General features: G+C 40.7%; 1 protein-coding gene across 3 annotated transcripts in view; it reads left to right on the top strand.

Moving 5' to 3' along the window:
• Positions 1-24,805, top strand: part of plekhh3 (pleckstrin homology, MyTH4 and FERM domain containing H3) — a 63,015-nt gene that overhangs the window by 24,328 nt on the left and 13,882 nt on the right. For 2 of the 3 annotated variants that reach the window (XM_017697513.2, XM_017697512.2), the window contains exons 2-7: positions 2,636-2,691; positions 16,162-16,241; positions 18,528-18,710; positions 21,582-21,739; positions 23,421-23,544; positions 24,387-24,699. In XM_017697513.2, coding sequence (XP_017553002.1) covers positions 2,636-2,691; positions 16,162-16,241; positions 18,528-18,710; positions 21,582-21,739; positions 23,421-23,544; positions 24,387-24,699 — 914 coding nt within the window. Of the gene's footprint in view, positions 1-755; positions 808-2,635; positions 2,692-16,161; positions 16,242-18,527; positions 18,711-21,581; positions 21,740-23,420; positions 23,545-24,386; positions 24,700-24,805 lie in introns of those variants that run through there. The other variant, XM_017697514.2, reaches the window with a different exon arrangement.

The raw sequence follows: 24,805 nt of genomic DNA, 5'->3' as shown, positions 1-24,805 counted from the left end.
GTTTTAAAATATGTAAAAAAAAAATTTTTTATTATTTTTGGAGTGTGAAACCCTTTTCTGCTGGACTTGTGGCTCATTTTGTGTGACTTGAATTGAAAGGGTCAGTTTGGGCTGAAAAAGACGCAATGTTTTGTTTGTAGTAAACAACAATCCCCAAAGTTAAGTATGTCTGAAATGTTGAAGAAGTCTACATTTTTAATTAATAATTAGTGAATTGGTTTAAGTAAGCCATGATGTTTAAAGGGTGAAAACTTGATTGCACTAAATATTGGTTAAATTGATATCAGTTATGCTAAAGGTAATGTTTATGGCAGAAAACATGTATTTTAGCTACTTTCGGATGGTTAAACATGCATCAGGTCAATTTGACCCGGGAACATTACTGCTGTTCCTTACAGCTGAACAGAACAGGATGGTTAAACTAGAGTTAGACTGATTATCAGAGTCTTGACTGAACACCAGATTTCAATAGACCACAGAACGAACGGTCCCACAGAACAGTGCTAGTTTGGACGAGTATCACTCCTTTTGACTGAGTTTACACTGTGGAGTCTGACCAGGGAACGTTCTGCCAACAGATCAGACATGCTGACGCTATTTCTTTGGAGTTGAGGTGAGGACTTCCCCTTGTCGTATGTGGGAGAGATATAGAGGGGTTTTCTAGTCTGGGGAAAAATGACTTCCTTTTTCTATTTATTTCATGTCAGTATTAGTATTAAGCACTTTCTTGGCTGACCTTTTGATTAGTTAGATCAAGCAGACCTCCTGAACTGAGCACCAGCTCCTCCAAACTGGACAACGGTTTAGGTGAGTTAGACCAGGAAACAGAAAACTCATTTATAGAAGTTAGACCAGGACTTCTGGATTTAGGACCAAACAATAGGGTTTTGTTCACTTTGCTTAGATTGATCAGATGCTTTTCAAGGAGTTTGAGGAGTTAGACCAGGAGTTACTCTCAAGACTAGATGCTAACACTTGGAGGCAGATTGTGAATCTCACGTGAATATCAGATTTGATTAGTTAGGCCAACATGCAGTCACTGAGTTGAATAGTTTGGATGAATAACGAATGCAAGAATTTGTTTTGAGTGAACAAGGAACTTTTCTCTGGACTGATCAGAGGTTTGAGTTTTATTCCTTTGTATTTTGAGAGTTTGTGGTAAACTGTAGAAGGATTGTCTCTGGAAAAATCTCTACATGCTTTTACACCATATGTAACTGGATGCAGTACTTTGACTGAACTTTGGTTTTGATTTGTTAGAGCAGGAGACTTTCTCTGGACTGAGGATTAGCTTTGATGATTGATCCTCTGGACTGAAAACTTAGATGAGGATGTCCTCCCTGTACTGGATGCTGGCTTTGTGACTTCTCTGGGCTGGTCCCTGGTTTTCAAAGCCTTTTGATTTGAATAATTTGATGTAAAATATTTCTGGAAAACAACTCATGTTTTCTTATTATGCTCTGACATTTTGGCCAGTGAATATTTTCCCCCAAAAATGGTTGACAGTGGCGCTTTTGTTTTTGGCTGGTTTGGTCCGAAACAAAATCGTAAAGGATTACAATGAAGAGTTAAAATCTAACACTCAACAATTTCAAAGGCAATGAAAATGAGACATACTAATAAAAAAAAAAAAACGGTTTGTTTTCCATAGTGTTCTATATGGATTTAGTATTAACTGATTTAATGAAGTGCTTTAATGAGTCATATCAATAATACCAAATTACTTCTTTATCTTTTGATAAACTTTTTTCTTTTTTTTTTATCTTTATTTTTGAAATGTCACGTCAAACATGTGTGTTCATTAGATCCTATTGAGGTTTAGGGCTATTTCGTTCACTTTTCAGTTCTGACAAAACTAAAGTGACTTGTATGTTAATTGCACCCCCTGCTGGAGAAACCGCAGACTGCTAAATGGGAGTTCAAAAGCCACGTCCACGTGCTTTGCGTATTAAAACACAAGGTGTTTTTCCTCATTATAGTGGAAACGCTCTGGATCTCAGCTTTAGATGCTTTTGGGAGACCATATTTTATATATATAATTTGACAGCTGTAAATATTGAATATATTATATTAGTCCTCTAATTCTTGTTCTCTTAGTGTTCTTTCTCAACATGGCAGTGATTGCCTTTGATACGTTGCCAGGATTACTTCATTAACCCCTTCAATGGCCAAAAGTTATTATTACACACGTCTATAACCTAAGAATAGCTCAACTAGTTTGTGCTAAAGTCCCTGTAGTTACTGAATACTAAACTTTAGTAATTTTAAGGGATTTTAAGGGATTAGATCAACAGCATAGATTAAACAGAAAGTTGTGTATTAAAGAACCCTGAATTTCAGTTTTGGTCAAGAATTTTCATTTCACTGTATCAGTACTTCTTACTTTTTATCAATATACGAAGTTCACCAAGAGAAGCTATCTGCACTGAAGACTCTTAAATGGAGATTTTATTATTAGATCAGGAGACAGTCTCTTGACTTGAATCTGGCATTGAGGAGTTAGATAAGATCTGGTCTGAAGGCTGGTTCGTTGAGTTAAACCACGAGACCGATTTCAGACAGATTTCAGTTGATTGATTAGTTGGACCAAAAGACAGACTCCTGATCCCTGTGTTTCTTCTTTCCTGCTTTACAGGGCCAACTGGAAGTGACTCTTTCTCAGCCTACGCAATCAGCCAATGGCACACCCAGGTGAGTTTGCCATATTTATCATTTCACAGCGAGTGTTACGGTAGAGCTCAGTTTTATGGAGCACACTTGTCCAACCATGTCTGCTCTGTTCATGGGAATATGATGCCAAAGAGGTTTTATGACTAAGTGTGGACCAGCATACAACGCCACGGGCCTAAAAAGTCCTAAATATTGTTTTTAGTTCAATTTGTCCAGATGTTTTGGTTCCCTGCACGTTCTGTCTCGTGTATTTGTGTTGTAGAATCATGTGGTGTTTGTGGGTTTATACAGCATGTGCTTTGCATGGTTCTTCCTGTTGCTAGTCATGCTGAAAGTTGGTGATGTTGGAGAAGTGGGCCTTGTGTGTGTGTGTGTGTGTGTGTGTGTGTGTGTGTTTGTTTGGATATTGAAAGTCTGAAGAATTCCCCTGATCGTCTGAGGGAGTAATCCAGATGGTTTATCTACCCACACATCTCCTACTTCCTTTTACTGTTAATATCACCCCAGTATTCAGCGTCTTCTCCAGCTTTAACAGACCTAAGGCGTCCTATCAGAGTCATTTTGCAGATAATTGCTTAAAATATCAGTTTAGATTTGACCCATTTTAAATAAATATTTCGCTGAAAACCTCGTTTTCTTCTGACAACAGCAATTTGATTATATGTTTATAGAATGGGATAAACAATTTTTTGGTCACTGTGCTAAAACATCTGCTTTTTTCATTGCACTGCTTTTGTAACCTTGTGTAAATTAAGTATATATTTCTAATTCCAAGCCAGATGGATTTATTCCTATTTCTACATTTTATAAGTGTTTGCCTGTATTGGACCACAGTTCCTGTATCAGTACATTTCAGTCGATTAAAGCGGCTGAAATTGACTATCTGTGGTTTTATTGATGTTGACATAAGCATTGCTAATAAGGACGACTGCTTCACCAGGATCTCCCTATGTCTCCCTATGACATGAACAAATGCTTGGACTATTGTGCCACTGAGGCCATCTGATATAAGTAATATGCATGTAGTACATTTATAGCTCTTATCCAGAGCGACTTCTCACACGTTAATATGACCACACATTGTTTTAGCATGGCATGGGAATGGGATCGTCCCACGTCATGGCCATGCATTAGGATCTTGTTCCCACGCGTTACTAATTTGTGGCCACAACTTAATTATCTTGTTCTCATGCCTTACTAAATCGTGGCCACCCATTATTTTTGTTTATACAGGATGTCACCAGTGGTACACCGTACTTAAGAAAATATTTTGCTGTTTAAACATTGGAGTTCAGATTTAAACCTATAGCTATACATAAGATATCACAATTTTAGCCCCTTAAAATAAGCATCAGTTGAGCTCTAGTCTAAAGTGCGGCCGGTACTTTAGACTAGACAATCACAAGAGTCAATTCTCCAATTCCAGGCCTTTGAAAATCCAGATTCAACTCCACAGCTTTTGAAAACATTCGAACACAGTGGTACTTTTGGACTGTGGTGTATGTAGTGCAGTATGGCAAAAGTAAAACATCCCGTTTCACGTACTGTGCTGCACTAAATCCTATTCAACAGGCCTAATTATGCTGTCTTTGTAGTGAAACCTGCAGTTGGACAGTGTTGAAATAATTGATATACTGTATAAACTGATTGTGACACACTTTTACAGTACCGTGATAGTCCAGCCCTCTGTGACATAAAGCTGTTATTACTAGTGTTACTAAGGGTGATAAAGCCTTTATTACAGGTTGTATGGCAGGTGTGGTTTAGTCACTTGATAACTCATGTTCATTATGAAATATGTTCAGGTGAATTAGACCCTCCCCATTCAACCCCCACCCCTTTAACACGCAGCACAGTCAGCACGGAGGAGCAGTCAGCTAATGAGCGGTTGAGACCAGACAGGACATACAGCACGTTCAGACAGCCGGAGGACAGTGACTCAGAGTGTTTCATACCACGTACAGTGCACACACACATACAGGTCTGTCCTGCTGTCCTGCAGCGCTCCGTCCTCTCCTCAGTTCACTGTCTATGGAATGCCTGGCAGGAATCTTAAATAAACAGGGTTATTTTTAGCACTGGGTCAAACAGCCTTTCTTATTCCCACCATATGAGAGAGAGAGAGAGAGAGAGAGAGAGAGAGGAAGAGGGAGAGATACACAGATAGAGAAAGAGAGACAGGGAGTGAGAGATGGCTAGACAGGTGTCGAGAGACAGGCTGAGGGAGAGAGAGGGACAGAAAGAGACAGGGATTGAGAGAGAGAGAGACAAAGGGAGAGAGAGAGGGGGGAGAGAGGAAGAGATATAGGAAGAGAGATGGCTAGACAGAGGTCAAGAGAGACAGAGGCTGAGGGAGAGAGAGGGATAGAAAGAGACAGGGATTGAGAGAGAGGGAGAGAGAGGGAGGGAGTAAGAGATGGCTAGACAGAGGTCAAGAGAGACCGAGGCTGAGGGAGTGAGAGGGACAGAAAGCGACAGGGATTGAGATCAAAAGAGAGACAGAGATAAAAAGAGTGAGGGAGAGAGAAAGTGAGAGACACGGACAAAGAGTGAGAGAGAGGGAGAGAGGAAGAGATATAGAAAGAGAAATAGATACATAGATAGAGAAAGAGGGAGTGAGAGATGGCTAGAGAGAGGTCAAGAGAGACAGAGGCTGAGGGAGAGAGAGAGGGATTGACACAAAAAGAGAGATAAAAAGAGTGAGAGAGAGACCGACAAAGAGAGAGGGGAGAGAGGAAGAGATATAGAAAGAGAGATATATACACATATAGAGAAAGAGAGAGAGCGAGTGAGAGATGGCTAGACGGGGGAGAGAGAGAGAGAGAGAGAGAGAGAGAGAGAGAGAGAGAGAGAGCGAGCAGCAGGGAGGACAAGAGATGGGGAGGAAACAAAGAAGTTCTAATAGTATAGCAAAACTTCAGCAGTGGGTTTACAGAGAGAGTTGAGAAGGGTGTCAGAGACTGCTTTCTTTTTATTTTTTGTTATTGTGTGTTATTCCTTCATTTCCCTCTTTCTCTTTTTTGCCCTTCTTTGTGACTTCCCCTCGCTGCTGGAATATTTAGGTGAATTTCTCTGCGAGTGTAACTGCAGCACGGCGTTGTTTAGAGAAGTGCAGCTGTGTATTTTAATCTGTGTACACATGCGGTCCTGGAGCAGCAGTACAGCTGGAGGAGGTTAGAGTGCGACACACTGAGGTCACCGCCAGGGCCCTTTGACCCCTTAATGGGGTCACGCTCTCAGTCCTAGGCGTTCCTCACCCTGTTACCCAGACAATGAGCACCTGTGCCTTATCAACTGGCAGCATGCTTGTAAACAGCGCTCATGTAACACTGTCTTTAACACTCAGTGCTTCATCTTTGTTTGGTTGGAAACCAAAATACTGCCAAACTGTTGCATTGGCTCTTCTTCTGATCAAGCGCATCCAATTTACTCTGTACTGGAGAGAAGATCTCACCTGTGGAGTGAAGCTTCTTGATGAGCTGAGTTTAAAGCATGAGCACAATCGAGTTTATGTAAATTTAAAACTCTCAAAATGCCACATTGATTAAATCCATGACCCTCACTTAAACATGTTTACCTGCTCCATGCAAACAGCATCAACAGTGAGCAGATCTGTGTTTGTTTGTTTGCGTCTTCTGGTAAGGGAGAATGCATGAGTTTGTGTGAGTTTACAGAATTTGGAAGAGAATGTGTGAGTTCATGTGAGTTCACGTGAGTTTGAGCGAGTTCACGTAATTTCTTGAGTTTGCATGAGACTGTGCAAGTTTTCGTGAGTTCACTGAGTTCGCACAAGTTCATCGGGTTCACAAGTGCAGTGAGTTTGCGCAAGTGCAGTGAGTTCACATGATTTTTTGCAAGTTCAGTGAGTTTGCATGATTTCTCACAAGTGCAGTGAGTTTGCGCAAGTGCAGTGAGTTTGCGCAAGTGCAGTGAGTTTGCGCAAGTGCAGTGAGTTCACATGATTTTTCGCAAGTTCGGTGAGTTTTGCACGAGTTTGCGCAAATTCAGTGAGTCAGTTCAGCAAGTTTGCGCAAGTTTGGTACGTTTGCATGAGTTCAGTGATTTCACATGATATCTCACAAGTTCAGTGAGAGTGCGCATGTTCAGTGAGTTTGTTCAGTGAGAGTGAGTGTGTTCAGTGAGTTTGTTCAGTGAGAGTGCGTGTGTTCAGTGAGTTCAGTGAGAGTGCGCGAGTTCAGTGAGTTAGTTCAGTGAGTGCGCGAGTTCAGTGAGTTAGTTCGGTAAGAGTGCGCGTGTTCAGTGAGAGTGCGCGTGTTCAGTGAGTTAGTTCAGTGAGAGTGCTCGTGTTCAGTGAGTTAGTTCGGTGAGAGTTCGCGTGTCCGGTGAGTTAGTTCGGTGAGAGTGCGCAAGTTCAGAGAGTTAGTTTGGTGAGAGTGCGCAAGTTCAGAGAGTTAGTTTGGTGAGAGTGCACGAGTTCAGAGAGTTAGTTTGGTGAGAGTGCGCATGTCCGGTGAGTTAGTTTGGTGAGAGTGCGCGAGTTCAGTGAGTTAGTTCGGTGAGAGTGCGCGAGTTCAGTGAGTTAGTTCGGTGAGAGTGCGCGTGTTCAGTGAGTTAGTTTGGTGAGAGTGCGCGTGTTCAGTGAGTTAGTTCAGTGAGAGTGCGCGAGTTCAGAGAGTTAGTTCAGTGAGAGTGCGCGAGTTCAGAGAGTTAGTTCAGTGAGAGTGCGCGAGTTCGGTGAGTTAGTTCGGTGAGAGTGCGCGAGTTCAGAGAGTTCGGTGAGAGTGCGCGAGTTCAGTGAGTTAGTTCGGTGAGAGTGCGCGAGTTCAGTGAATTTGCATGACTTGTAATCTGTTATGACTTTAAAAGTTGTGTAGTGAACTCAAATCTTAATTCTGTGGTGAAGGTGAGGTATTAAATCATGTGAGATGTAAAGAGAACAAAAGAATTATAATTGGCTTAACATTGACGCTCAGTACCCGCAATACTCCATAATAGCAGCATATATCAGCCTAACACAGCTCGTTAGCTGCTTTAGCTTTGTAGCTCCCGCACAGAACTAAAGAAACAAACTTGTGACAGAGAGGGAGAAGGTGTAGGTGAGATGGATAGTAGAGAGAGTGTGGGAGAGAGAGAGAGAGAGAGAGCGTATAGGAGAGAAAGAATATATCAGAAAAAGAGTACGAGAGAGAGTATAGGAGAGAGAGTCTATATGAGAGAATACATAAGAGAGAGTGTAAGAGAGACTACAGGATAAAGAGAATATGGGCGAGAGAGAGAGTACACGAGTGAAAGAGAGTATAGGAGAGAGTATGGTAGATTGGAGAGAGAGAGACTATAGGAAAGTACAGGAGTGTTCTCTCTCTCTCTCTCTCTCTCTCTCTCTCTCTCTGTCTCTCTCACTCTCTCTCTTATTTATATTCCTGTGTAGCAGTTTGAGTGCAGAGTGCAGTGTTTTGGTTTGTAGGGACGCAGACTCATCCTCTGCTCCTTCTATTATTCCTGTCGTTTAATCCTGCGTGACAAATTGTTTCCTGCTCTGCGTTCTCTCTCGCAGGAAGCTGCCTTGCAGGCCCCTCGCAGGCAAGCGAGCCGAGGACTCTGGGAAAGGAGTGGGCGGCAGTAGGGTGGTAGAGGGGGTTTGATTGGACAGCTGTGGAAAATTTAGTTTACCTCCCCACCCCTCCAATCCCCCATAATGCATCAGTGAATCTATATAAGCCCCATCAGGGATTTACATATGAGCGCCAGTTCCCAGATCCGCTGGATAACAATTAGAGATGGCAGTGACGGGAGAAACTGCTAAACACACAGGAATAAGCCAGGAACCAACAGAATACAGTTCAGCAAACAAGATGGGCTGTAAAGCCTTCACAGACGGACTGAGCAAAACCAGGTTCATCTGGAAGAGCTGAGCTGAAAGTGATATTGCGACAGTGTTACTGCCTATAACATAAAACTCCTTTTTTGACCGAAGGCATTTCCAATATTAAATTACATTTGATGCGATGTTTAGGGCGGATATCTAAAAGCAATACAAGACTTGAGGCCAGGTGTTCTCCTGCTTGGATAGCTTATTTTAAAGCTTAGTAGTTTTTAAAGAAGCTTAGTAGTTCTTATCAGTTTAGCCCACACTGAAGGCTCCAATATCGGGATCACTATCGTCAAAGAAAACGCAATATTGTGTCACCTCTACTAATACATCAAGTCTCAGGAACTGCAGTTGGCTAACATGAGCACATCTGCTTTTAGGTACATTAATATGCATGTCCCTATGACTGGTCCCACTATAAAAAAAAAATTAAATCACTGTAAAATTACAGTAAAATACTGGCTACTAGTTGCATTATTTTCACAGTAATTTATTGCACCATAGTAACAGTACATAATAATAAAATGTCTGTAGCTGTATTCTGCTGTGCACCTACAGTAATAAGCTGTAATATATATTTTACGTAACAGCTGTAAAAATAATGCATCACAGTAGCCAGTAATTTGCTGTGAATTTACATTCAATTTACATATTGAACCCAGCTTAACTTTTGTGTTAATACCAGCAAAACACCATATAAAATTTGAGTAAATACAAATAAACATAAATACAGTAAAACATAACCATAATCTCTTTAATCGGTAAAGTTATGAATATATTGTCAAGATTGGATGGACTTTTTAAACTTGTTTAAGTTAATGAAGGATTGATGAGAGAAATTAGGTAACTGTAAATCATAGACTTCCTTTACAAATCACAGCGTATTGTGTATTTATTCTAATGTTATCGTTTTTGAGCATATAAATGCTTACTGCTCGCTTTAGTAATAAATATCGACAAACATTTTGGCTATCGACATTTCCAAAGTCAAACCAAGAGTGAGTTAACTTCTTAACTTGAGCAGGGCAGTAGTTCACTAACAGTGGCTTACCTGTGTGAGCGGATATAGCGAAAGAAAAGGGGGCGCTATGGCTGAAAGTTGTGAACACTTACTTAAAAGGAAGGGTAGTCTGATCTGCTGCATTTATTATTCGGTTCATTTACATGAATAATCGACTTTTTTTTTGCTGCCCCGCTGCCCAAATAAACAACTTCACAGATAATTTTTAAGACAGTCTGAATAGTTTATTTAGTACTGTACGTTCGAGCGAGGGGGTCCATTCAGGCTGAAGAATTTGAAGACATTCTTCATAGAGCTCAACCACTTAAGAACAATTATCACATTATGCGTTGTGGGATGTCATATTAACTCATGGAATGTTTTCCTGATGTCAGAAAATGTGGCAGTTTTGTAATGCTAATGCTGTAATTATGACCGTCTCTTCAGATGGACCTCTTGGTGGTTTACTACCATCAACATTACATATAAATTCACTGGTAGAACATTTTTGATAATAAATAAAAAGCTTATGATTGGTTCCTGTCATCACTGTGAACAATTCTGACTTGGAAAGTTTCACATCAAATCACCCTTAATGACTTTTAGAATTGTAGAAATTCTCTGGAGTTCCTGTTTAAGAAATGGATATGTTCTTTACATAATTCATATTCATTTTCCAGGCCTGGTTCATACAATGCGTGTAACAATGGACTCTCGTTGATCAAGGCGTGATGGCTAAAGGCTAAAGTCGGGCTCTGCTGGGGATCATATCATGGTGAAGTAGTTTTTTTTTACTGCTGGCACACTGCCAGTCTGAAATGGCCACACGTCACACTTAGCCTTTGAAACGACAAAGAACATCAACCCCCGAGGCCAGGCCTGGACTTTATCAGTGTTAGGAGGTGTGGACGCCTTTCAAACGCAGACGAATCGTGTGTGCTGTGTGTGTGTTGGTGTATGTGGGTATTTGGCTGTTTTTGGGGACCTTGTTCTCTGAGATGATAAACATAGGAATAATTTGTGGTTGTGGAGAAGAATGCTTTAAAGCATGTAGTTAAAAACGCTTTTAAAATAAATCCTTGTACCTTTTTTGATGTAACATACATGCTTGGATTCCTTTACAATGGTGGTGATAGGAACCAGAGGTCCCCATGTCTGCAACACTAATATAGCCAATTTACTTGCTATCCAAAATCACCAGTGAACCTACACATGTCTCAGGTTTTTATACGTCATGCTGATAATGGTAATATTGTGGTGGGTTTCTTTTGGGACTATTTTGCCTTACAACACCCTGCATGTACCTCTCCACCATTAATGGCTTCAAACTTTGGCCTAAGATGTATTTTTTATCTCAAAACTCTCGTAAAATAATGTCAGGCAATGATTTCATGACCATTTCATGTAATAACTTCCTTTGTAGTAGCTTTTCACACATCTGGTTCCAATCACCAGCACAACAGTTCTGACTTCATAAGTTTCTCTACAACGGGACATTTCATGTCAAACCACTCGGAATGATTTTGTTTACATCTTAACCATTGAACATTTTAGCATATTTGAAAATTCAGTGGAATTCTGCTTAAAGACTTGCATTTGTTTACATTCACGCTTATTTTTCCAGGCCTGGTTTATACAGTGAGTATAACATGACCCAGGCGTGATTGCTCAATGCTAAAGGCTAAGGCTGAAGTTGTGCTCTGCTGTGGTTCGTATCGTATCAGTCGGGTTTGTGAAGTAGCTTTTACTGTTGCTTTTTTCTGGCTTTATTTACAACTTAAGAATGAAATTATGAGATTTTTTTGTAAATTGGTGAAATCATCCTTTACACATTAGTTTTGTGTTCTGCAGAGCACAGCAGCATTTACACTCTCATACAGAAGGACATGGGAGTAACACAAAGATAGGCATCTTATTTGCGTTTGTGGTGCTTAACTCACAATAGGGGATTGTGTTGTATGTGCGTTATCAGTGCCTGTGCGTCCAGTGTGGCCATGCTGATCTGTAGCTGCCCATTCAAATTGAAGGCCAGAGCTGTTTGGACAAGCTGTTTGGACGGAGGAAGGTCAACCAAACCACTCTCTTTTTTAGCCCTGTGAAAAGAGCCAGACTGTGGTGACCACCTGGTTTATAAAGGTTTTGAATGAGCGTGGGAGAGTGCTTTGAAGGAATCAAATTTACAGTAAATTTGCTGTATACTGTTAGGGATAAAGGTTCTATGCAGGTACATTTTTCGTTTATTCAGGTATAAACAATGTAAATGTTCCCTCAAATGTATAAAGGTGGTGTTAAGGTCCAATTGTGGACCCAAAATAAGTTTTTCCAAGTACATATTTGTACCTTTTCATAACCAAATGTTTTAAAACAGAACAGTAAAATAAGAAGCCTGGAGACGAGACGGGGTGGGTGGAGTCAGTACAACTTGTCATATCTATGGGTTATGGTACAGTTATGCTCCCTGACTGAAAGAATTCAGTGGTTCGAGATTCCATTTTAATCTGTTTTACAGTGGTTTTGAATGTGTGTGGGGCTGTTTTATTCAGGAACTACAGGGACTTCAGTGCGAAGTGATTGAGCTATTCTTAGTTTATAGAAGTATGTAATAAAACTTCGGGCCCTGGCTTGTCAAGAAATTAAACAAGGCTTATTAAGCTCTCTTTATAATCTAGGAGATCTACAATATACTCAGAAAAGCGAAACGTCACATAACTTATCACAGTAGCATCATACAGGGTCCGAAACCACAAAGGCAAATCTATTCGACATTATTTAAACCTCCAGACTGTCTAGACGGTCAGTAAAATCAGCGGCCAGCCTATATCAGCTCTTTTCCTCTTATACGTGCTCACTCTCCGTCTCCTGTCCTTTATCGTGCTCCATAAAGCCCGTGTATAGCTCGACACATTTATCTGCGTCTGCATGCCTCACCCATTCCAACACGCGACGGCCTCCGCCGCTTCTAAAAGAAACGGACTGCGGCCCACTTTATCTGCGTGTGTGTCAGTGTGTTTAAGTGTATGAGAGTGTGTGTGTGTGTGTGTGTGTGTGTGTGTGTGTGTGTGTGTGTGTGTGTGTGTGACGGTGTACCTTATTTTACTGTCTTCCTGGGGACAGAAATATTCCAGTGTGATAGGAAAAGATCATTCTGACATTGGGACTGACATTTTACTGGGAAAAAGGCTCCACAGAATGCAGCTTGAAAACAGCCATCACTGAGGTTACAGCTAGGGCTAAGTTTAGGTTTAACTGCAGAGATGTGAGTTGGTCGGTTAGCTAGAGAGTATGAAGGCTGATGGATGTGGCCATAAACGATTTTTAGAGTTATATGTTCTGTTTTAAAACATTCCGCTATGAAAAGGTACAAATATGTACTTTTCACCTGAGAAAAACTTATTTAAGGTTCACAACCAGACCTTAAACCACTGTTGTACCATTGAGGGAACATTTACATTGTACCTAAATGAACGAAAAATGTACATTACCTTTATTTCTAACAGTGCATATACATATATGTAAATGAAATATATATAATAAATATGGGAAAATACATGACCACATATGCTGACAGGATATTAAAACAAGTATGCATGCATGAGTGTGTATGTGTTAATGCACTAGGGTTATTCTGATGCTGTAGGTGTTGGTGGTTTATTGTTGAGGCCGGGCTGCTTTGATCCAGAACCGGTTCTGACAGGTTTTGGCCGGCTACTCCAGTCAGATGAGGGCTTCCTGTGTGTGCGTGTGTGCGTGTGTGCGTGCGTGCGTGTGTGTGTGAGAGCTCTGTCTCGGTCCCACACACACCCCCTCTCAGTGATGTCTGTACACTCTCGACTCCGTCTGAGCTCAGGCCTAATATAGCAAGTGATGCAAATCCACAGGGATGTACCACTGCATCCCAATACAGTCCACACACACACACACACACACACACACACACACATATATGTGTATATATATATATATATATATATATATATATATATATATATATATATATATGCACGGTCATAAACACAGCTGTAAATAAACATACATTATATAGATAAATGTGTATGTGCACAGACATTTAGTCACATGCATATACAAGCTCTTAATCCTCTGCTCAATAAAGACCAAGCTATAGTTTAGTGTGTAGGTAATGCTTGGGAGGGGGAGGTGTGTGTTTGCGTGTGTGTATGCGTGCGTGTGTGTATGCGTGTGTGTGTATGTGTACATATATAAACTCATCTGTATTGATCTCCTCCTCCACTTCCTGTGCAGAAGGTCGTGCATAACCATCAGATCACTTATCCTGCAATGCTCCGGTTGCCTCGGTGACGTAGTCAGAAACAGAGCTTTAAACATTAATGTGACCCTGTCAGGAACTGACTGAACACATCAGGTCCTGTCATGTTTGGACACTGTTTTCCAAATCTGAACCTGACTGAGTTCATGTTTTACAGGTCCTCACAGTTTACCTCCTGTCTTTAACCAGGGATCCATGGATTATGAATTTTTATGGCTTCTTCTGGTTTGGATTTTTTTTACAGCCAAATTGGCCAGTGGCCAGTTTTTATTAGCCTTTGTTTTAAACAGAATCTCTCACTGTGTGGGCCGTTGGCTATTTCTATTAGCCAAACTTGCAACATAAAGATTGTTTGCTCTGAACCAAACTGGCACTTTCAATGTAAAATCGGTTCCCTATTGAAATAACATGAATCAAATAATGTGTTGTAGTGAAGGTAAGAGGCAACTGGGTCAGCACAATGACTAATGTATGATAATGCTACAGTGTTTTGGTATCAGTGTAGCAGCTTCATTCAAATACAGTGCGAGTTCACTTACCCACCCTACATCATTGACCTCATAAAATTGCCCACATCTGCAGAAATAAAAACAATAAACTGACCAGTTGCCGATTTCATCTTTTGAGTGATTCTAGTGTTGGCTGATGATGTGATCCCTGCTTTTAAGTGATTTATCCAGACTTAAAAACAGAAGCTTTGCTTTATGAAATACATTTTTCAAAGGATTTGCACTTTTTTTCTACAGCTGACTATTTTATAACAGCATTTTATGTATTTATATTGCTTTATATTTTAATCATCTGTGATCTAATAACAGCTGTTATTATCTCTACACTGTATCGTGCTATCTGGTCAAGTTAAATTCAGCAGTTTGAATGATGATGGGCCTTTTTTAGGTCAATCTCTTATAGAATGTTGTTGGGCTTGGGTCACTTTCGGATTCAAATATTAATCCTGGTCAAGCTCCTCCAGAGAATGATTACAGCTTTAGTCAGGAGCAGCCAATTTTGTATTGATTGACATCACAAAGAGCCAATTAGAGCGAGTTATTAGGACTTCATTAAGACTTGAGTTGAGTATAGTGGCAGCTGCAGATCGCTGCAGCTTCAGTAGCATTGCAGTTACAAGCTGTTGTGTTCTAGTGTTGTTGTTACAGTCGAAAGTCTGGGCTTTTCAAAATGTTAACCTCAATCTTCATCTGAAGCTTTGCTGTCCTGTAGGTACATGGGAAAACAGTATAAAATGAATTATTCTGAAGTTATAGAAGAGAGGAATGAAAGTCAGGACTCACTGTCAGGACCTGAGCATCTAAGAAGTTAATACCAGTGATCTGTATTGGTTTGCAGTACAAGTCTGAGGTGAAGGCTACATGAGCTTTCAAGCTGCTGCTGATATAATGTCATTGTACAGCTCAACACGCATGGAGGAGAACACTAATTGAAAACTTTGACACATCAGCTGACAGACGCCTTCACTGTCTAGCATCACGCTGAATGATGGGGAGGAGGACGAACACGCTTGTTGGACTCCTGGCCACAGTTGTCTGTGGCATCACTGGGATTCACACTGATGATGTCCTAATAGGGCATGATGTTTACTTATACCGTAAACGTTAAAGCTAAACTTACCCAGAAGTTTAGAACAACTGTTTTATGTGCAAGAAAGCTTTGTGTATAATTTGCTCTTCATTGAAAAACAGCTGTGAAAATCAAACATTCCGCTGAACGTTTCAGAAGAAGGCAAACTTTCTCCCAGCGTTTCATGGTTAATTTATTGCACTGAACAGGCTGGGTTGGAGTTTCTCTCCTCTCTATTAGCAGAAAATTTAGCTCTCATTCTGTTCCTTTTATTTTGCACGTGAAGAGCTCCAGCCCACACAGAGGTTCATTTTTAGTTCAGTGGGAGTCCAAGATGGTTTTAGAAAGGTGTGGTACCTCTCTCTCTCTCTCTCTCTCTCTCTCTCTCTCTCTCTCTCTCTCTGTGTCTCTCTGTGTCTCTCTCTCTCTCTCTCTGTGTCTCTCTCTGTGTCTCTCTCTGTGTCTGTCTCTCTCTCTCTCTCTCTCTCTCTCTCTCTCTCTGTGTCTCTCTCTGTGTCTCTCTCTGTGTCTGTCTCTCTCTCTCTCTCTCTCTCTCTCTCTCTCTCTCTTTGGCGTCTCTTAGTCAGGCTTATTTTCAGTCTTTTGCCTGGCAGCCAGACTGATAAAACCCCTGCGTGTAATGGGGTGTCTGTCTGGATTGTGTACTATGTTAGAGTAGATTTTAGCAGCCCCTGTGAGCAGGGGCCCTTGACCCCCACCCCCCATATGCGTGTATGTGTGTACAGTAGATACTGGGTTACAGTAGCTGATCTGCTCACTGCTGTCTCTGTGTTTCAGTCTGTCAGGTGTCAGTGAGGAGAACAGCAGGCTGATCGTGAAGAAGGCCATGGAGGATGACCCGGAGGTTCTGGTCAAGGGTGAGTGTTATCACTGTTATTAATATTGATATTGGTCCCATTTTGTTTGGATATCCTCCAATAAATTATCTGTAGATGTTCAAGTGTTCAGATGTTAACAAACTCTCTGAAAAAACTCGGTTCATTCTCCACAACGTTTAGCTTTAGGACCAGACTGATAGGGTCAGGTTTCGGTTCTGGGTTGAGGCTGACATTTAGGTCAAGCGTAGGGTCAGTAAGTTAAGGAGAATTTAATAGGTATTTACTGAATGTAAGCACTGACTGATCATTTACCTGCACCACACATCCTTATTTGCCTAGATGACAGGTTTAAACAGATATTGTTGTGTCTGGGGGGAAAAAAAAGGCAGGCTAAATTTTTCTTTTACCATAAATGAATGTAAACAGATTTTATTCCAAGTATTTTTGGATCATTTCTATTGGCCCATTCATTATTTTCCACACATTGTAAAGGAAAGCTGCTGTGATCAGCTAAAGAAATAAAAGTGGGTAAGAAGTAAAAGATGGATACATGATTTTTTTTTGGAGAGCGGCCGTGTGTGTGTGTATGTGTGTGTGTGTATATGTGATCTCACTGTGTGTGAATGTGCACTATTTGCTGCTACTGCACTGCTGGTGTGTAATGTGTAATAATAAATGAGTGCCGGGTGTCCGAATTCTCAGCCAGCCTGTCTCACAGTGGCCAAGAAAACTGCCGGACATGACGGTCTGTCTGCCTCATTCACACACACACACAGACACACACACACACTCACATATGTCCCTTATGAATTTTATATTTTTATAGCATTCATATAGAGTAATAATAATATGTTCCATTTGTATTATATATAATGTTACATTCACATGTTTGCGGTAGATAAACGATTGCAAAGCATTCATTCTGCCACATTTAAGTGGAAACTTAATGCAAAATGCAGCGGTAAGCAGAACGTTCCGCCAAAGTTTTCCCAACATTTGCTGTCGACCACAGTGGTGGGAAAAAACGGATGTTGATATTTGGGGAGCAATGGACGCCAAACACCTCGTTTTTGAACCCAGAATAATATAACAAAAATAAAAGCGTACAGAATGTTCTCCTGACTTTCTCCACTTTAAATAATCGATATACACTGCTAAGCTGTCCTCCGATAATCACCCATTTTCGCCAGCCCTGCGGTCACCATGGCAATGTTTGTGTAGCTTCAGGCCACCATCACCTGTGTACTTGTGAGGTGCAGAACAACCTTTCAGTGCAAATATGAGAGCGCAACATAAGTATCTGTATCGAATTATAATATAAGCCATGTATAATATGTCATTGGACTAAAGCCTCATATGTCCAAATCATCATCAATGCAAAGAGTTTTTATTCCAGGTTTTCTAAGTCTACAGTTTTTAGTCTAAACCTAAACCTAACATTAATCTCAACCTCAGTCACTCAAAAGAATAAAAAACGGAGAATGCAGAAAATTTGTATCCTGAAAATGAGCAGTAATTCTCATACTGCCCCATCCAGGACATTCTGAGTGAGCCAGTAACTGTGGCTGCTGAGCTTTTTTTCCCGTTACCATGGTTTTGTTGTCATCTCTCACGTGGCTGCACTCATACACACACTCACTCTGACACACATAAACACACAGCACGCTCCACAAACCCTGGGCAGAAGCAGCAGGTGGTGCACATCTGCAGCAGAACACGAAGTTGTGACGTTGTTGGAGCGTCACGGATTTTCTGTTTTTTCACGGTTTGTTTTACTCAGTTGCTTTTTCCCACACTGGTGTTTGATTGGCCAAGGCAGAACATGCAGCTAAGAGCTTAGAGTGGACATTTTTCCTGTGTGGGTGTGTGTGTGTGTGTGTGTGTGTGCGTGTGTGTGTGTGTGTTAGAGCTTAAATACTTGTTCAAACCTGATGGGCCCAGCTGCTAATGTCAGGTTCAATCAAGTTCAGACATCATCCGCCATATACATATCGAGCTACTTTGGGTTAAAATTTCACTTTATAATATTCAGAGGCCACTTTTAACAGATTTTACCTGCTTCAGATTTACTCCTTGCTTTATTCTTGTCGTGGAAAAGGTGAAGACAACCTTCAAAATACAGACGTAAGCTGTTCATGAATGTTAGCTTTTTAGATATGCTGTTCAGTGCTGATTGGTGTGTAGTAAAGTCTTTACATAGACTGCTTTAAAGCATAAAGTCTTCCCATGTAGAAATGTGTTTTGTGGAAACCTAAACATTCAGTGGAGTGTGTTGTTAGTCTGCTGTTCTGTCCTGTTGACATTTTGTTTTTTATTTATATGCAGGCTGGTTGCTGCGTGAGGTGTCAGGCGGTTGGCTCAGACAGAGGAGGTTCTGGTTCATGCTGACCGCAGACTCTCTGGACTGCTACAGCGGCCCGGAGAGAGACGCCCGCAGGTTGAGCATGCTCGTACTGACTTCACTGTGCTCTGTACTGTGGCCTGACAAACACACCTACAAACAGACAGGTAACACTTACACACTGACCTGACCTCTCTTTAAAGCGACAGTACACAATTTTCCCCTTAACTGGCTTGCTATCGAAAATCTTCACTCACTCAGGGCCGTGTAGAGTCGATAAAGGATCACTAATAGACGTGCTTTTGGGGTTTCTGACACTGTATGACACACTGTTATCTTTAAAAATGGACCTCTGTTCGCACCAAAAACCAAGCAATGGATGTGACTTTTAGCACAATGGAACCTTCACATCAATCAGTTTGCCACTGCAACTAAAACATGCACTCTCTATTCAACTAAAAAGGCAAGGCATGAACAGACTAGAATACCTAAGTAAACAAAAAAGGCTAGTAAACAATCACTGTCATACAAAAACAAAATAAAAACCTCTTTTTTCTGATTAATGTTTTTCAATATTGCCTTTTATTTGCTATGCAAAATGTGATCTAACAGATTTTTGTTGCTTTTTATGTACATTTTATGAACAGTGTACACTAGTTTGCAAGATGAAATTAAGTTGCATATCAGATGCATTTTATTGTTGCCGTGAATAAATAAAACAGTGGATCAGCAACAAGACACTCGATTCCATAGTTAACCTCCACATTTTTACAATGTTTTGCTTATCTTATAACTTTTGTGCTCTTATCCAAGCCTGATGAACTGTCCTACCACCACCGTGAGGTACACTGAGGCACATCTTGTGCAGCCGTTCCTTTGTGGAAACCCCTTCCATGAAGCTCCCGATGCACAGTTCTTGTGCTGGTGTTGCTTTCAGGGGCAGTTCTGCGCTCTGTAGTGAGTGATGTAAGCTATTTTCACAGGCCCTGCAGTGTGGGTTTTGTGGTCTTCTTGTGGGCTTTGTGGCCGAGATGTCGTTTCCCCTAAACGCTTTCATTTCACAACAATAGCACTCACAGTTGACCAGGGCGTATCTAGCAGGATAGAAATTTCATGAACTGACATGCGGCGCGTTTAAAGTCGCTGAACTCGTCATTATGACCCAGTGTTTGTCTATGGAAATTGCATGGCTATGTTAGCAATAGGTGTGGCTGAAACACTTGAACTCAGTAATCAAGAGGGGTGTCAACTTTGGCCATGAAGTGTAGCTGTGGCTGGTCAGCCTGACTTTTCATGTCTCCATATAGCGCAGAAAATCGAGCTGGCTCTGAGAAAAAATTAGGCAGTGTTTTCGTTTATTGGTTTCCAACATTATGTGGAAGACAACATTAATGTGCAAACTAAGCTAACCTCAGACACCAACCATGTCTTGGCTGATGGAGAAAAATTGTTAATCCGATTGTTCTATAGCTTTAAGCCCATGAACAGAACAGTAGTGGAGCTCAGAGATTCCCAGTAAAGTGAAGACATGCAGAAGAGAACAGAGGGGGCTTTTGGGCTGTGGGTTTTGGTGAGTAATGGGACTAATTCGCTTCTTTCATGCGGGAATACACAGGAGTTGAGTCAGAAAAAGACGGACTTCTGGAAAGGCAGAAATGAAAGAGAAAGAGAGATGGCCAGATTGAGAGGCATTGTTGTCTGGGGTGATGGAAGACTGTGACCAAAGTGGCTTAGTCATACTGAAGCATGGCGGAGTGTGCGTATGTGTGTGTACAGATGGCCAGTATTCTGCTGGTGGACGCAGTCACACTCAACCACCACACCCTACATGTTTCCCAGACTGTATATGTGTAATTTCCTAGAAAGACGGTCTAGTTTGGCATGTGAATATGTCCTGAAACGAGTCCCACAATAAATTAACTGAATTCAAATGTGTAAATTGTATCCATATGAATGCAATATATTACATGAACAGCTTTCTGTATTGTTAGTTGCTGCTAACAATATGTAAACTGAAAGAGAGCTGTGTTGATGTAGTTCTTGGATATTTTCACCATTAGCAAGCTTTAATGAAGTTCTTTACTTTTTATATAAATTTTCAATTAAAGTTTTAATTCTGTTTGTTTCAGAGAGAAATGTTTTTAGCATAAAGTCAAACTGATAGTATACAGAATACTGTAATACCAACGTCTGGGAGTATTTCTATGAAATAATAAGAAAACTTTTTCTTCATGGTATCTATGCATATTCAGCTAAGCAAGCTCTTTCATTGATATTAGTCCTTCAGGAGGTGAACTGAATGCCTAACTCATCAGATTGACAATGAATGTAATTGCCAATGTCTGGAACCCCTTTTTTGAGAAAGAAACATCCTTTCTGACCTTCTGGAAGATATGTCACTGACTTGGAGTACAAGCTGAAGTCCAATCAGTTTTCAGTTAGTTGATAGGAATGTAAAACAGCAACGGCAGGTCTGTGGTTGGACTCTTTACTGAAAGAGTAAAAGTAACACAAGGTAAAATATATGTAAATGTCTGTTACATGCTTTGTATAACTTGCGTTAAACTTCCAATGGCCAAAGAATGTTCATGTAAATTACTGTTAGCTTAGAGAAACATACCATTAGAATCACATAGATGCTAGCAGAAATAATTATTGCCCTAGAGGTATTTTGACATTTATGACCGGACCTGAAGCTCTAACAATCATGGTTCACTGAAGTCTGGGGCTGTTTTTCTAGAGTGGTGTTGGTGAGCTTATGGAACTCATTTTGGATGCAAACCCCAAAGAAACTTTAAACAAACGTTAAACTCGCTGCCTTTTGAAAGAATGTGTGACACAAATGCCCAAACATTACATACACATTTCAGTAAAGGAAATTGAGTACAGCTCTTCTTCCAGTATGTGATCAGCCAAGGCCATTAGTCACTCTGGAATTCTTAGTTTGTGACTCAGTTAGTTTGTTAGTATAAATGACTTATGATTGCAAATGTGTGTGTGTGTGTGTGTGTGTGTGTGTGTGTGTGTGTTTTGATTAGGTTACTGGAGTCTGACAGTCTATGGGCGGAAACACTGCTATAAGCTCTTCACTAAACACTTTAATGAAGCTGTGCACTGGGCATGTGCAGTACAGAAGGTCATCGACAGCAAAGCACCAGTGGAGACACCAACACAGCTACTAATACGAGACATAGAGGTGAGAACACACACACCCATTTTCCTTATATTAGTGGATTTTTTTTTGGAGAAACAATGTTTTGTTCTGACCACAATGATATGGACACACAGCAAAACATTATTTCTCCAAAATGGTAACTTTTCAGGAAAAGCAAAAAATGTACTTAAATTTACCTTACTTTTTATTGTAAGTAAATCAAACAATACATTGCAGCTGTTGGAAGAAAATCTTGTATGTCCATTTTTGACGTTTTTTTTCAGTTTTTGACATAATTAGAAAATTTGAAATTTACATTTAAATTTCATGAAGAATGGACCAAAACAAACGGCCCAGAATTACTTTGAAAAATGTCTAGTTCCATTGACTTGCATTAAAAGTAAAGTATTTTTTGTAGTATTTTTTGTAGAAGTATGTCAACATTTTGGAGATATGAGGTTTTGTTCCAATAACAGCTATATATATATATATATATATACATATATATATATATATATATATATATAAATGGATAAATTATTTTGTGAAAATAACTTGAATATGGCAATTTCTCTGCTAATTTTGTACACAGTTTACTTGCATGGCTAACATATTGGGGAAAAAAAAAAAATGTGCCATAACTTTTATCAGGTGCCATAATAGGCCAAATTTTATGTTTCATTTTCCTCTCAAAATTTAAATTCAGAAAATAATAAGTAATTGTGCAACTTTTGTCAGAACCGTGTTTGTCTGCAAAATGTACAAAAACAAACCACACAAACACAAACACACACACACACACACACACATACACAGCGTTCCTAATATGAGGCACAGAGGTGAGAACGCACCGTCCATCTTCTGGTGGTCATCCCTGTCTCCCCCCACCATAATATTAGTAGTATGTTGGTGAGTGATACTGCACTAATAGCTGTGCTGGTGTGGTATCACTTCCCTCTATAAATAGTGTGGGTGACTCTTCAAAATAGCCTCAGGCTGTAATGATGTAATGCTGCAGCTCTAGGGATGCTCTTTATTAATAGGCTGCTGGTTGCTATCCCACAGAACTCTGAGGAATTCAGCTCAGACCACAGACAGACAAATTGACCATCAGATGGCTGTACCATCAGACAAGAAAGACAGACAGACTCGCTCATATTTGTGTACATGTGAAATCACAGTATAAATTTGGTAATAAAGTGGGGCTGCGGTTACTTATGTAATCAACAAACTGTCAACTACTCGGTAGATCATCTGATCTTATGAGCTCTCCAGCCATCTGTACAAATTCTTCAGTTTCCTCTCTCTTCGTTTGCACCATCATTCAAAGTGCCTTCATTTATTAACAAATGATTCATTGTGTTTAGACTAATAATATCAGGCCTCAGAGTTTAACATCTGCCAATTGGCTATAACTGGAACAATAATATCTAGTGCTTCTTAGCTTGACTGGTCAAGCCTATAAGGAATGCATAGACTGACCTCACTCGTCCTTTCCTCTTACACAGCTGACCTGAAAGAACAGAAACACATTCGCATGTAAACACACATCAAAACACTCTCATACGCACATCTGTCCCTGATCAGGCTAGGGGTTAGCAGGGGCGTGTGGAAGCCCAGCTGGAGTGCTTTACAGTAGCTTGAGGAAACCTTATTTAATTTGATTTTGATGTGGATAAATTATTGCTTTAGGCAAAGACTAAATGAATTTCTCTCTCTGTAGGAGAACAAGTTTAATCCTGAGGTTGTGGAGCACATCTACCAGCACAACCCCATCCTCACTTACACACAGAGTCCGCTCTACGCCCCCCTGCTGCCTTTCCCTTACGGCAGCCTGGACCACACACGTGAGTAACACACACACACAGACTCACGTGCATATACATACACAGATGCTGACGCACATACGCCGTGCATAATCACCTGTAATAAAATCCTCCACACAAGCAAATCCATGCTCTGCCCACAAATGCATTGTTTTGTAGCTATTTTGAGGTTAGACAAGCTTTACAGAAAGCTGATAAATCTCATTCATATTAATGAAAATCTGTAGCACATGATGTTTTTGTCCATATGTCTATGTTATACCTAAATCATTCAGTATCTTACTATGTGCTACGTATGTTTAGATTTGCCTTTTTCCAGTTATGAACGTTAATCAAAATTAGGTAGGTTGTAAATGAAAATAAATTTCCCAGCATGCACGTTTCCCAGCATTAGCTCAGTAACACGGCATAAACTACAATGGGTGAATCCCTGATGTATACCTGAACAACACCTGATTGATTCCTGATCTTTCCCTGAGCTACACCTGACATATAACTGGACCACACCTTTAAATATACATGAACAATTACTACTGATCTATCCATGAACTACACCTGATCAATACCTTACCTACAATTTATTTATCCCTGAGCTATGGCTGGACTACAACTGATCTATTGCTTAACTACAACAGTTTTTTTTTCCTGACCTATCTAGGAACTACACCTGATCTATAATTGACTTACACCTAATTTATCCCTAATCCATGCCAAAACTCTGTAAAGCATCTTCAACCTGGCATTAGTAGCAATGAATGAACAGTTTTGTTGACAAAGCATGGATAGATCAGCTGGTAGGCGGAAGACGCCTCACCAAAATGATGCTCACACACTGATGCACTCCTAACCTTGTGTTTATATAGACATGGCAGGTAAAGGCTACACCTCGGTGCGTGAAGAGGCGGTGAGGCTGTTTAACTGTCTGCAGCAGCTGGAGTCGGCACCGGAACCTGTTCCACTCATACAGGGCATCCTGCAGACCAGCCTGGACCTGCGCCCACTGCGTGACGAGCTCTACTGCCAGACCATCAAACAGACCAGTGTCACCCACACAAAGACAACCACGCAAACAGAGCCCAACCCACAGCTCCGTTACTGGCAGCTCCTGACCTGCATGAGCTGCACCTTTCTGCCGAGCAGCAGTGTGCTCCGATACCTCCGCTTTCACCTGAAGAGGTCAGTCGCACATGCACTAAGTCACAGTACACATGCAACTCATGCACACAAACATTATCGCCAAAGCACCAGTAGCCAGGTCTCCAGTTCATTTATTTTATGCATG

The sequence above is a fragment of the Pygocentrus nattereri genome, chromosome 14 (assembly GCF_015220715.1).
Source record: "Pygocentrus nattereri isolate fPygNat1 chromosome 14, fPygNat1.pri, whole genome shotgun sequence".
NCBI lineage: Eukaryota > Metazoa > Chordata > Actinopteri > Characiformes > Serrasalmidae > Pygocentrus > Pygocentrus nattereri.
This window is presented reverse-complemented; position numbering and strand designations above follow the sequence as displayed.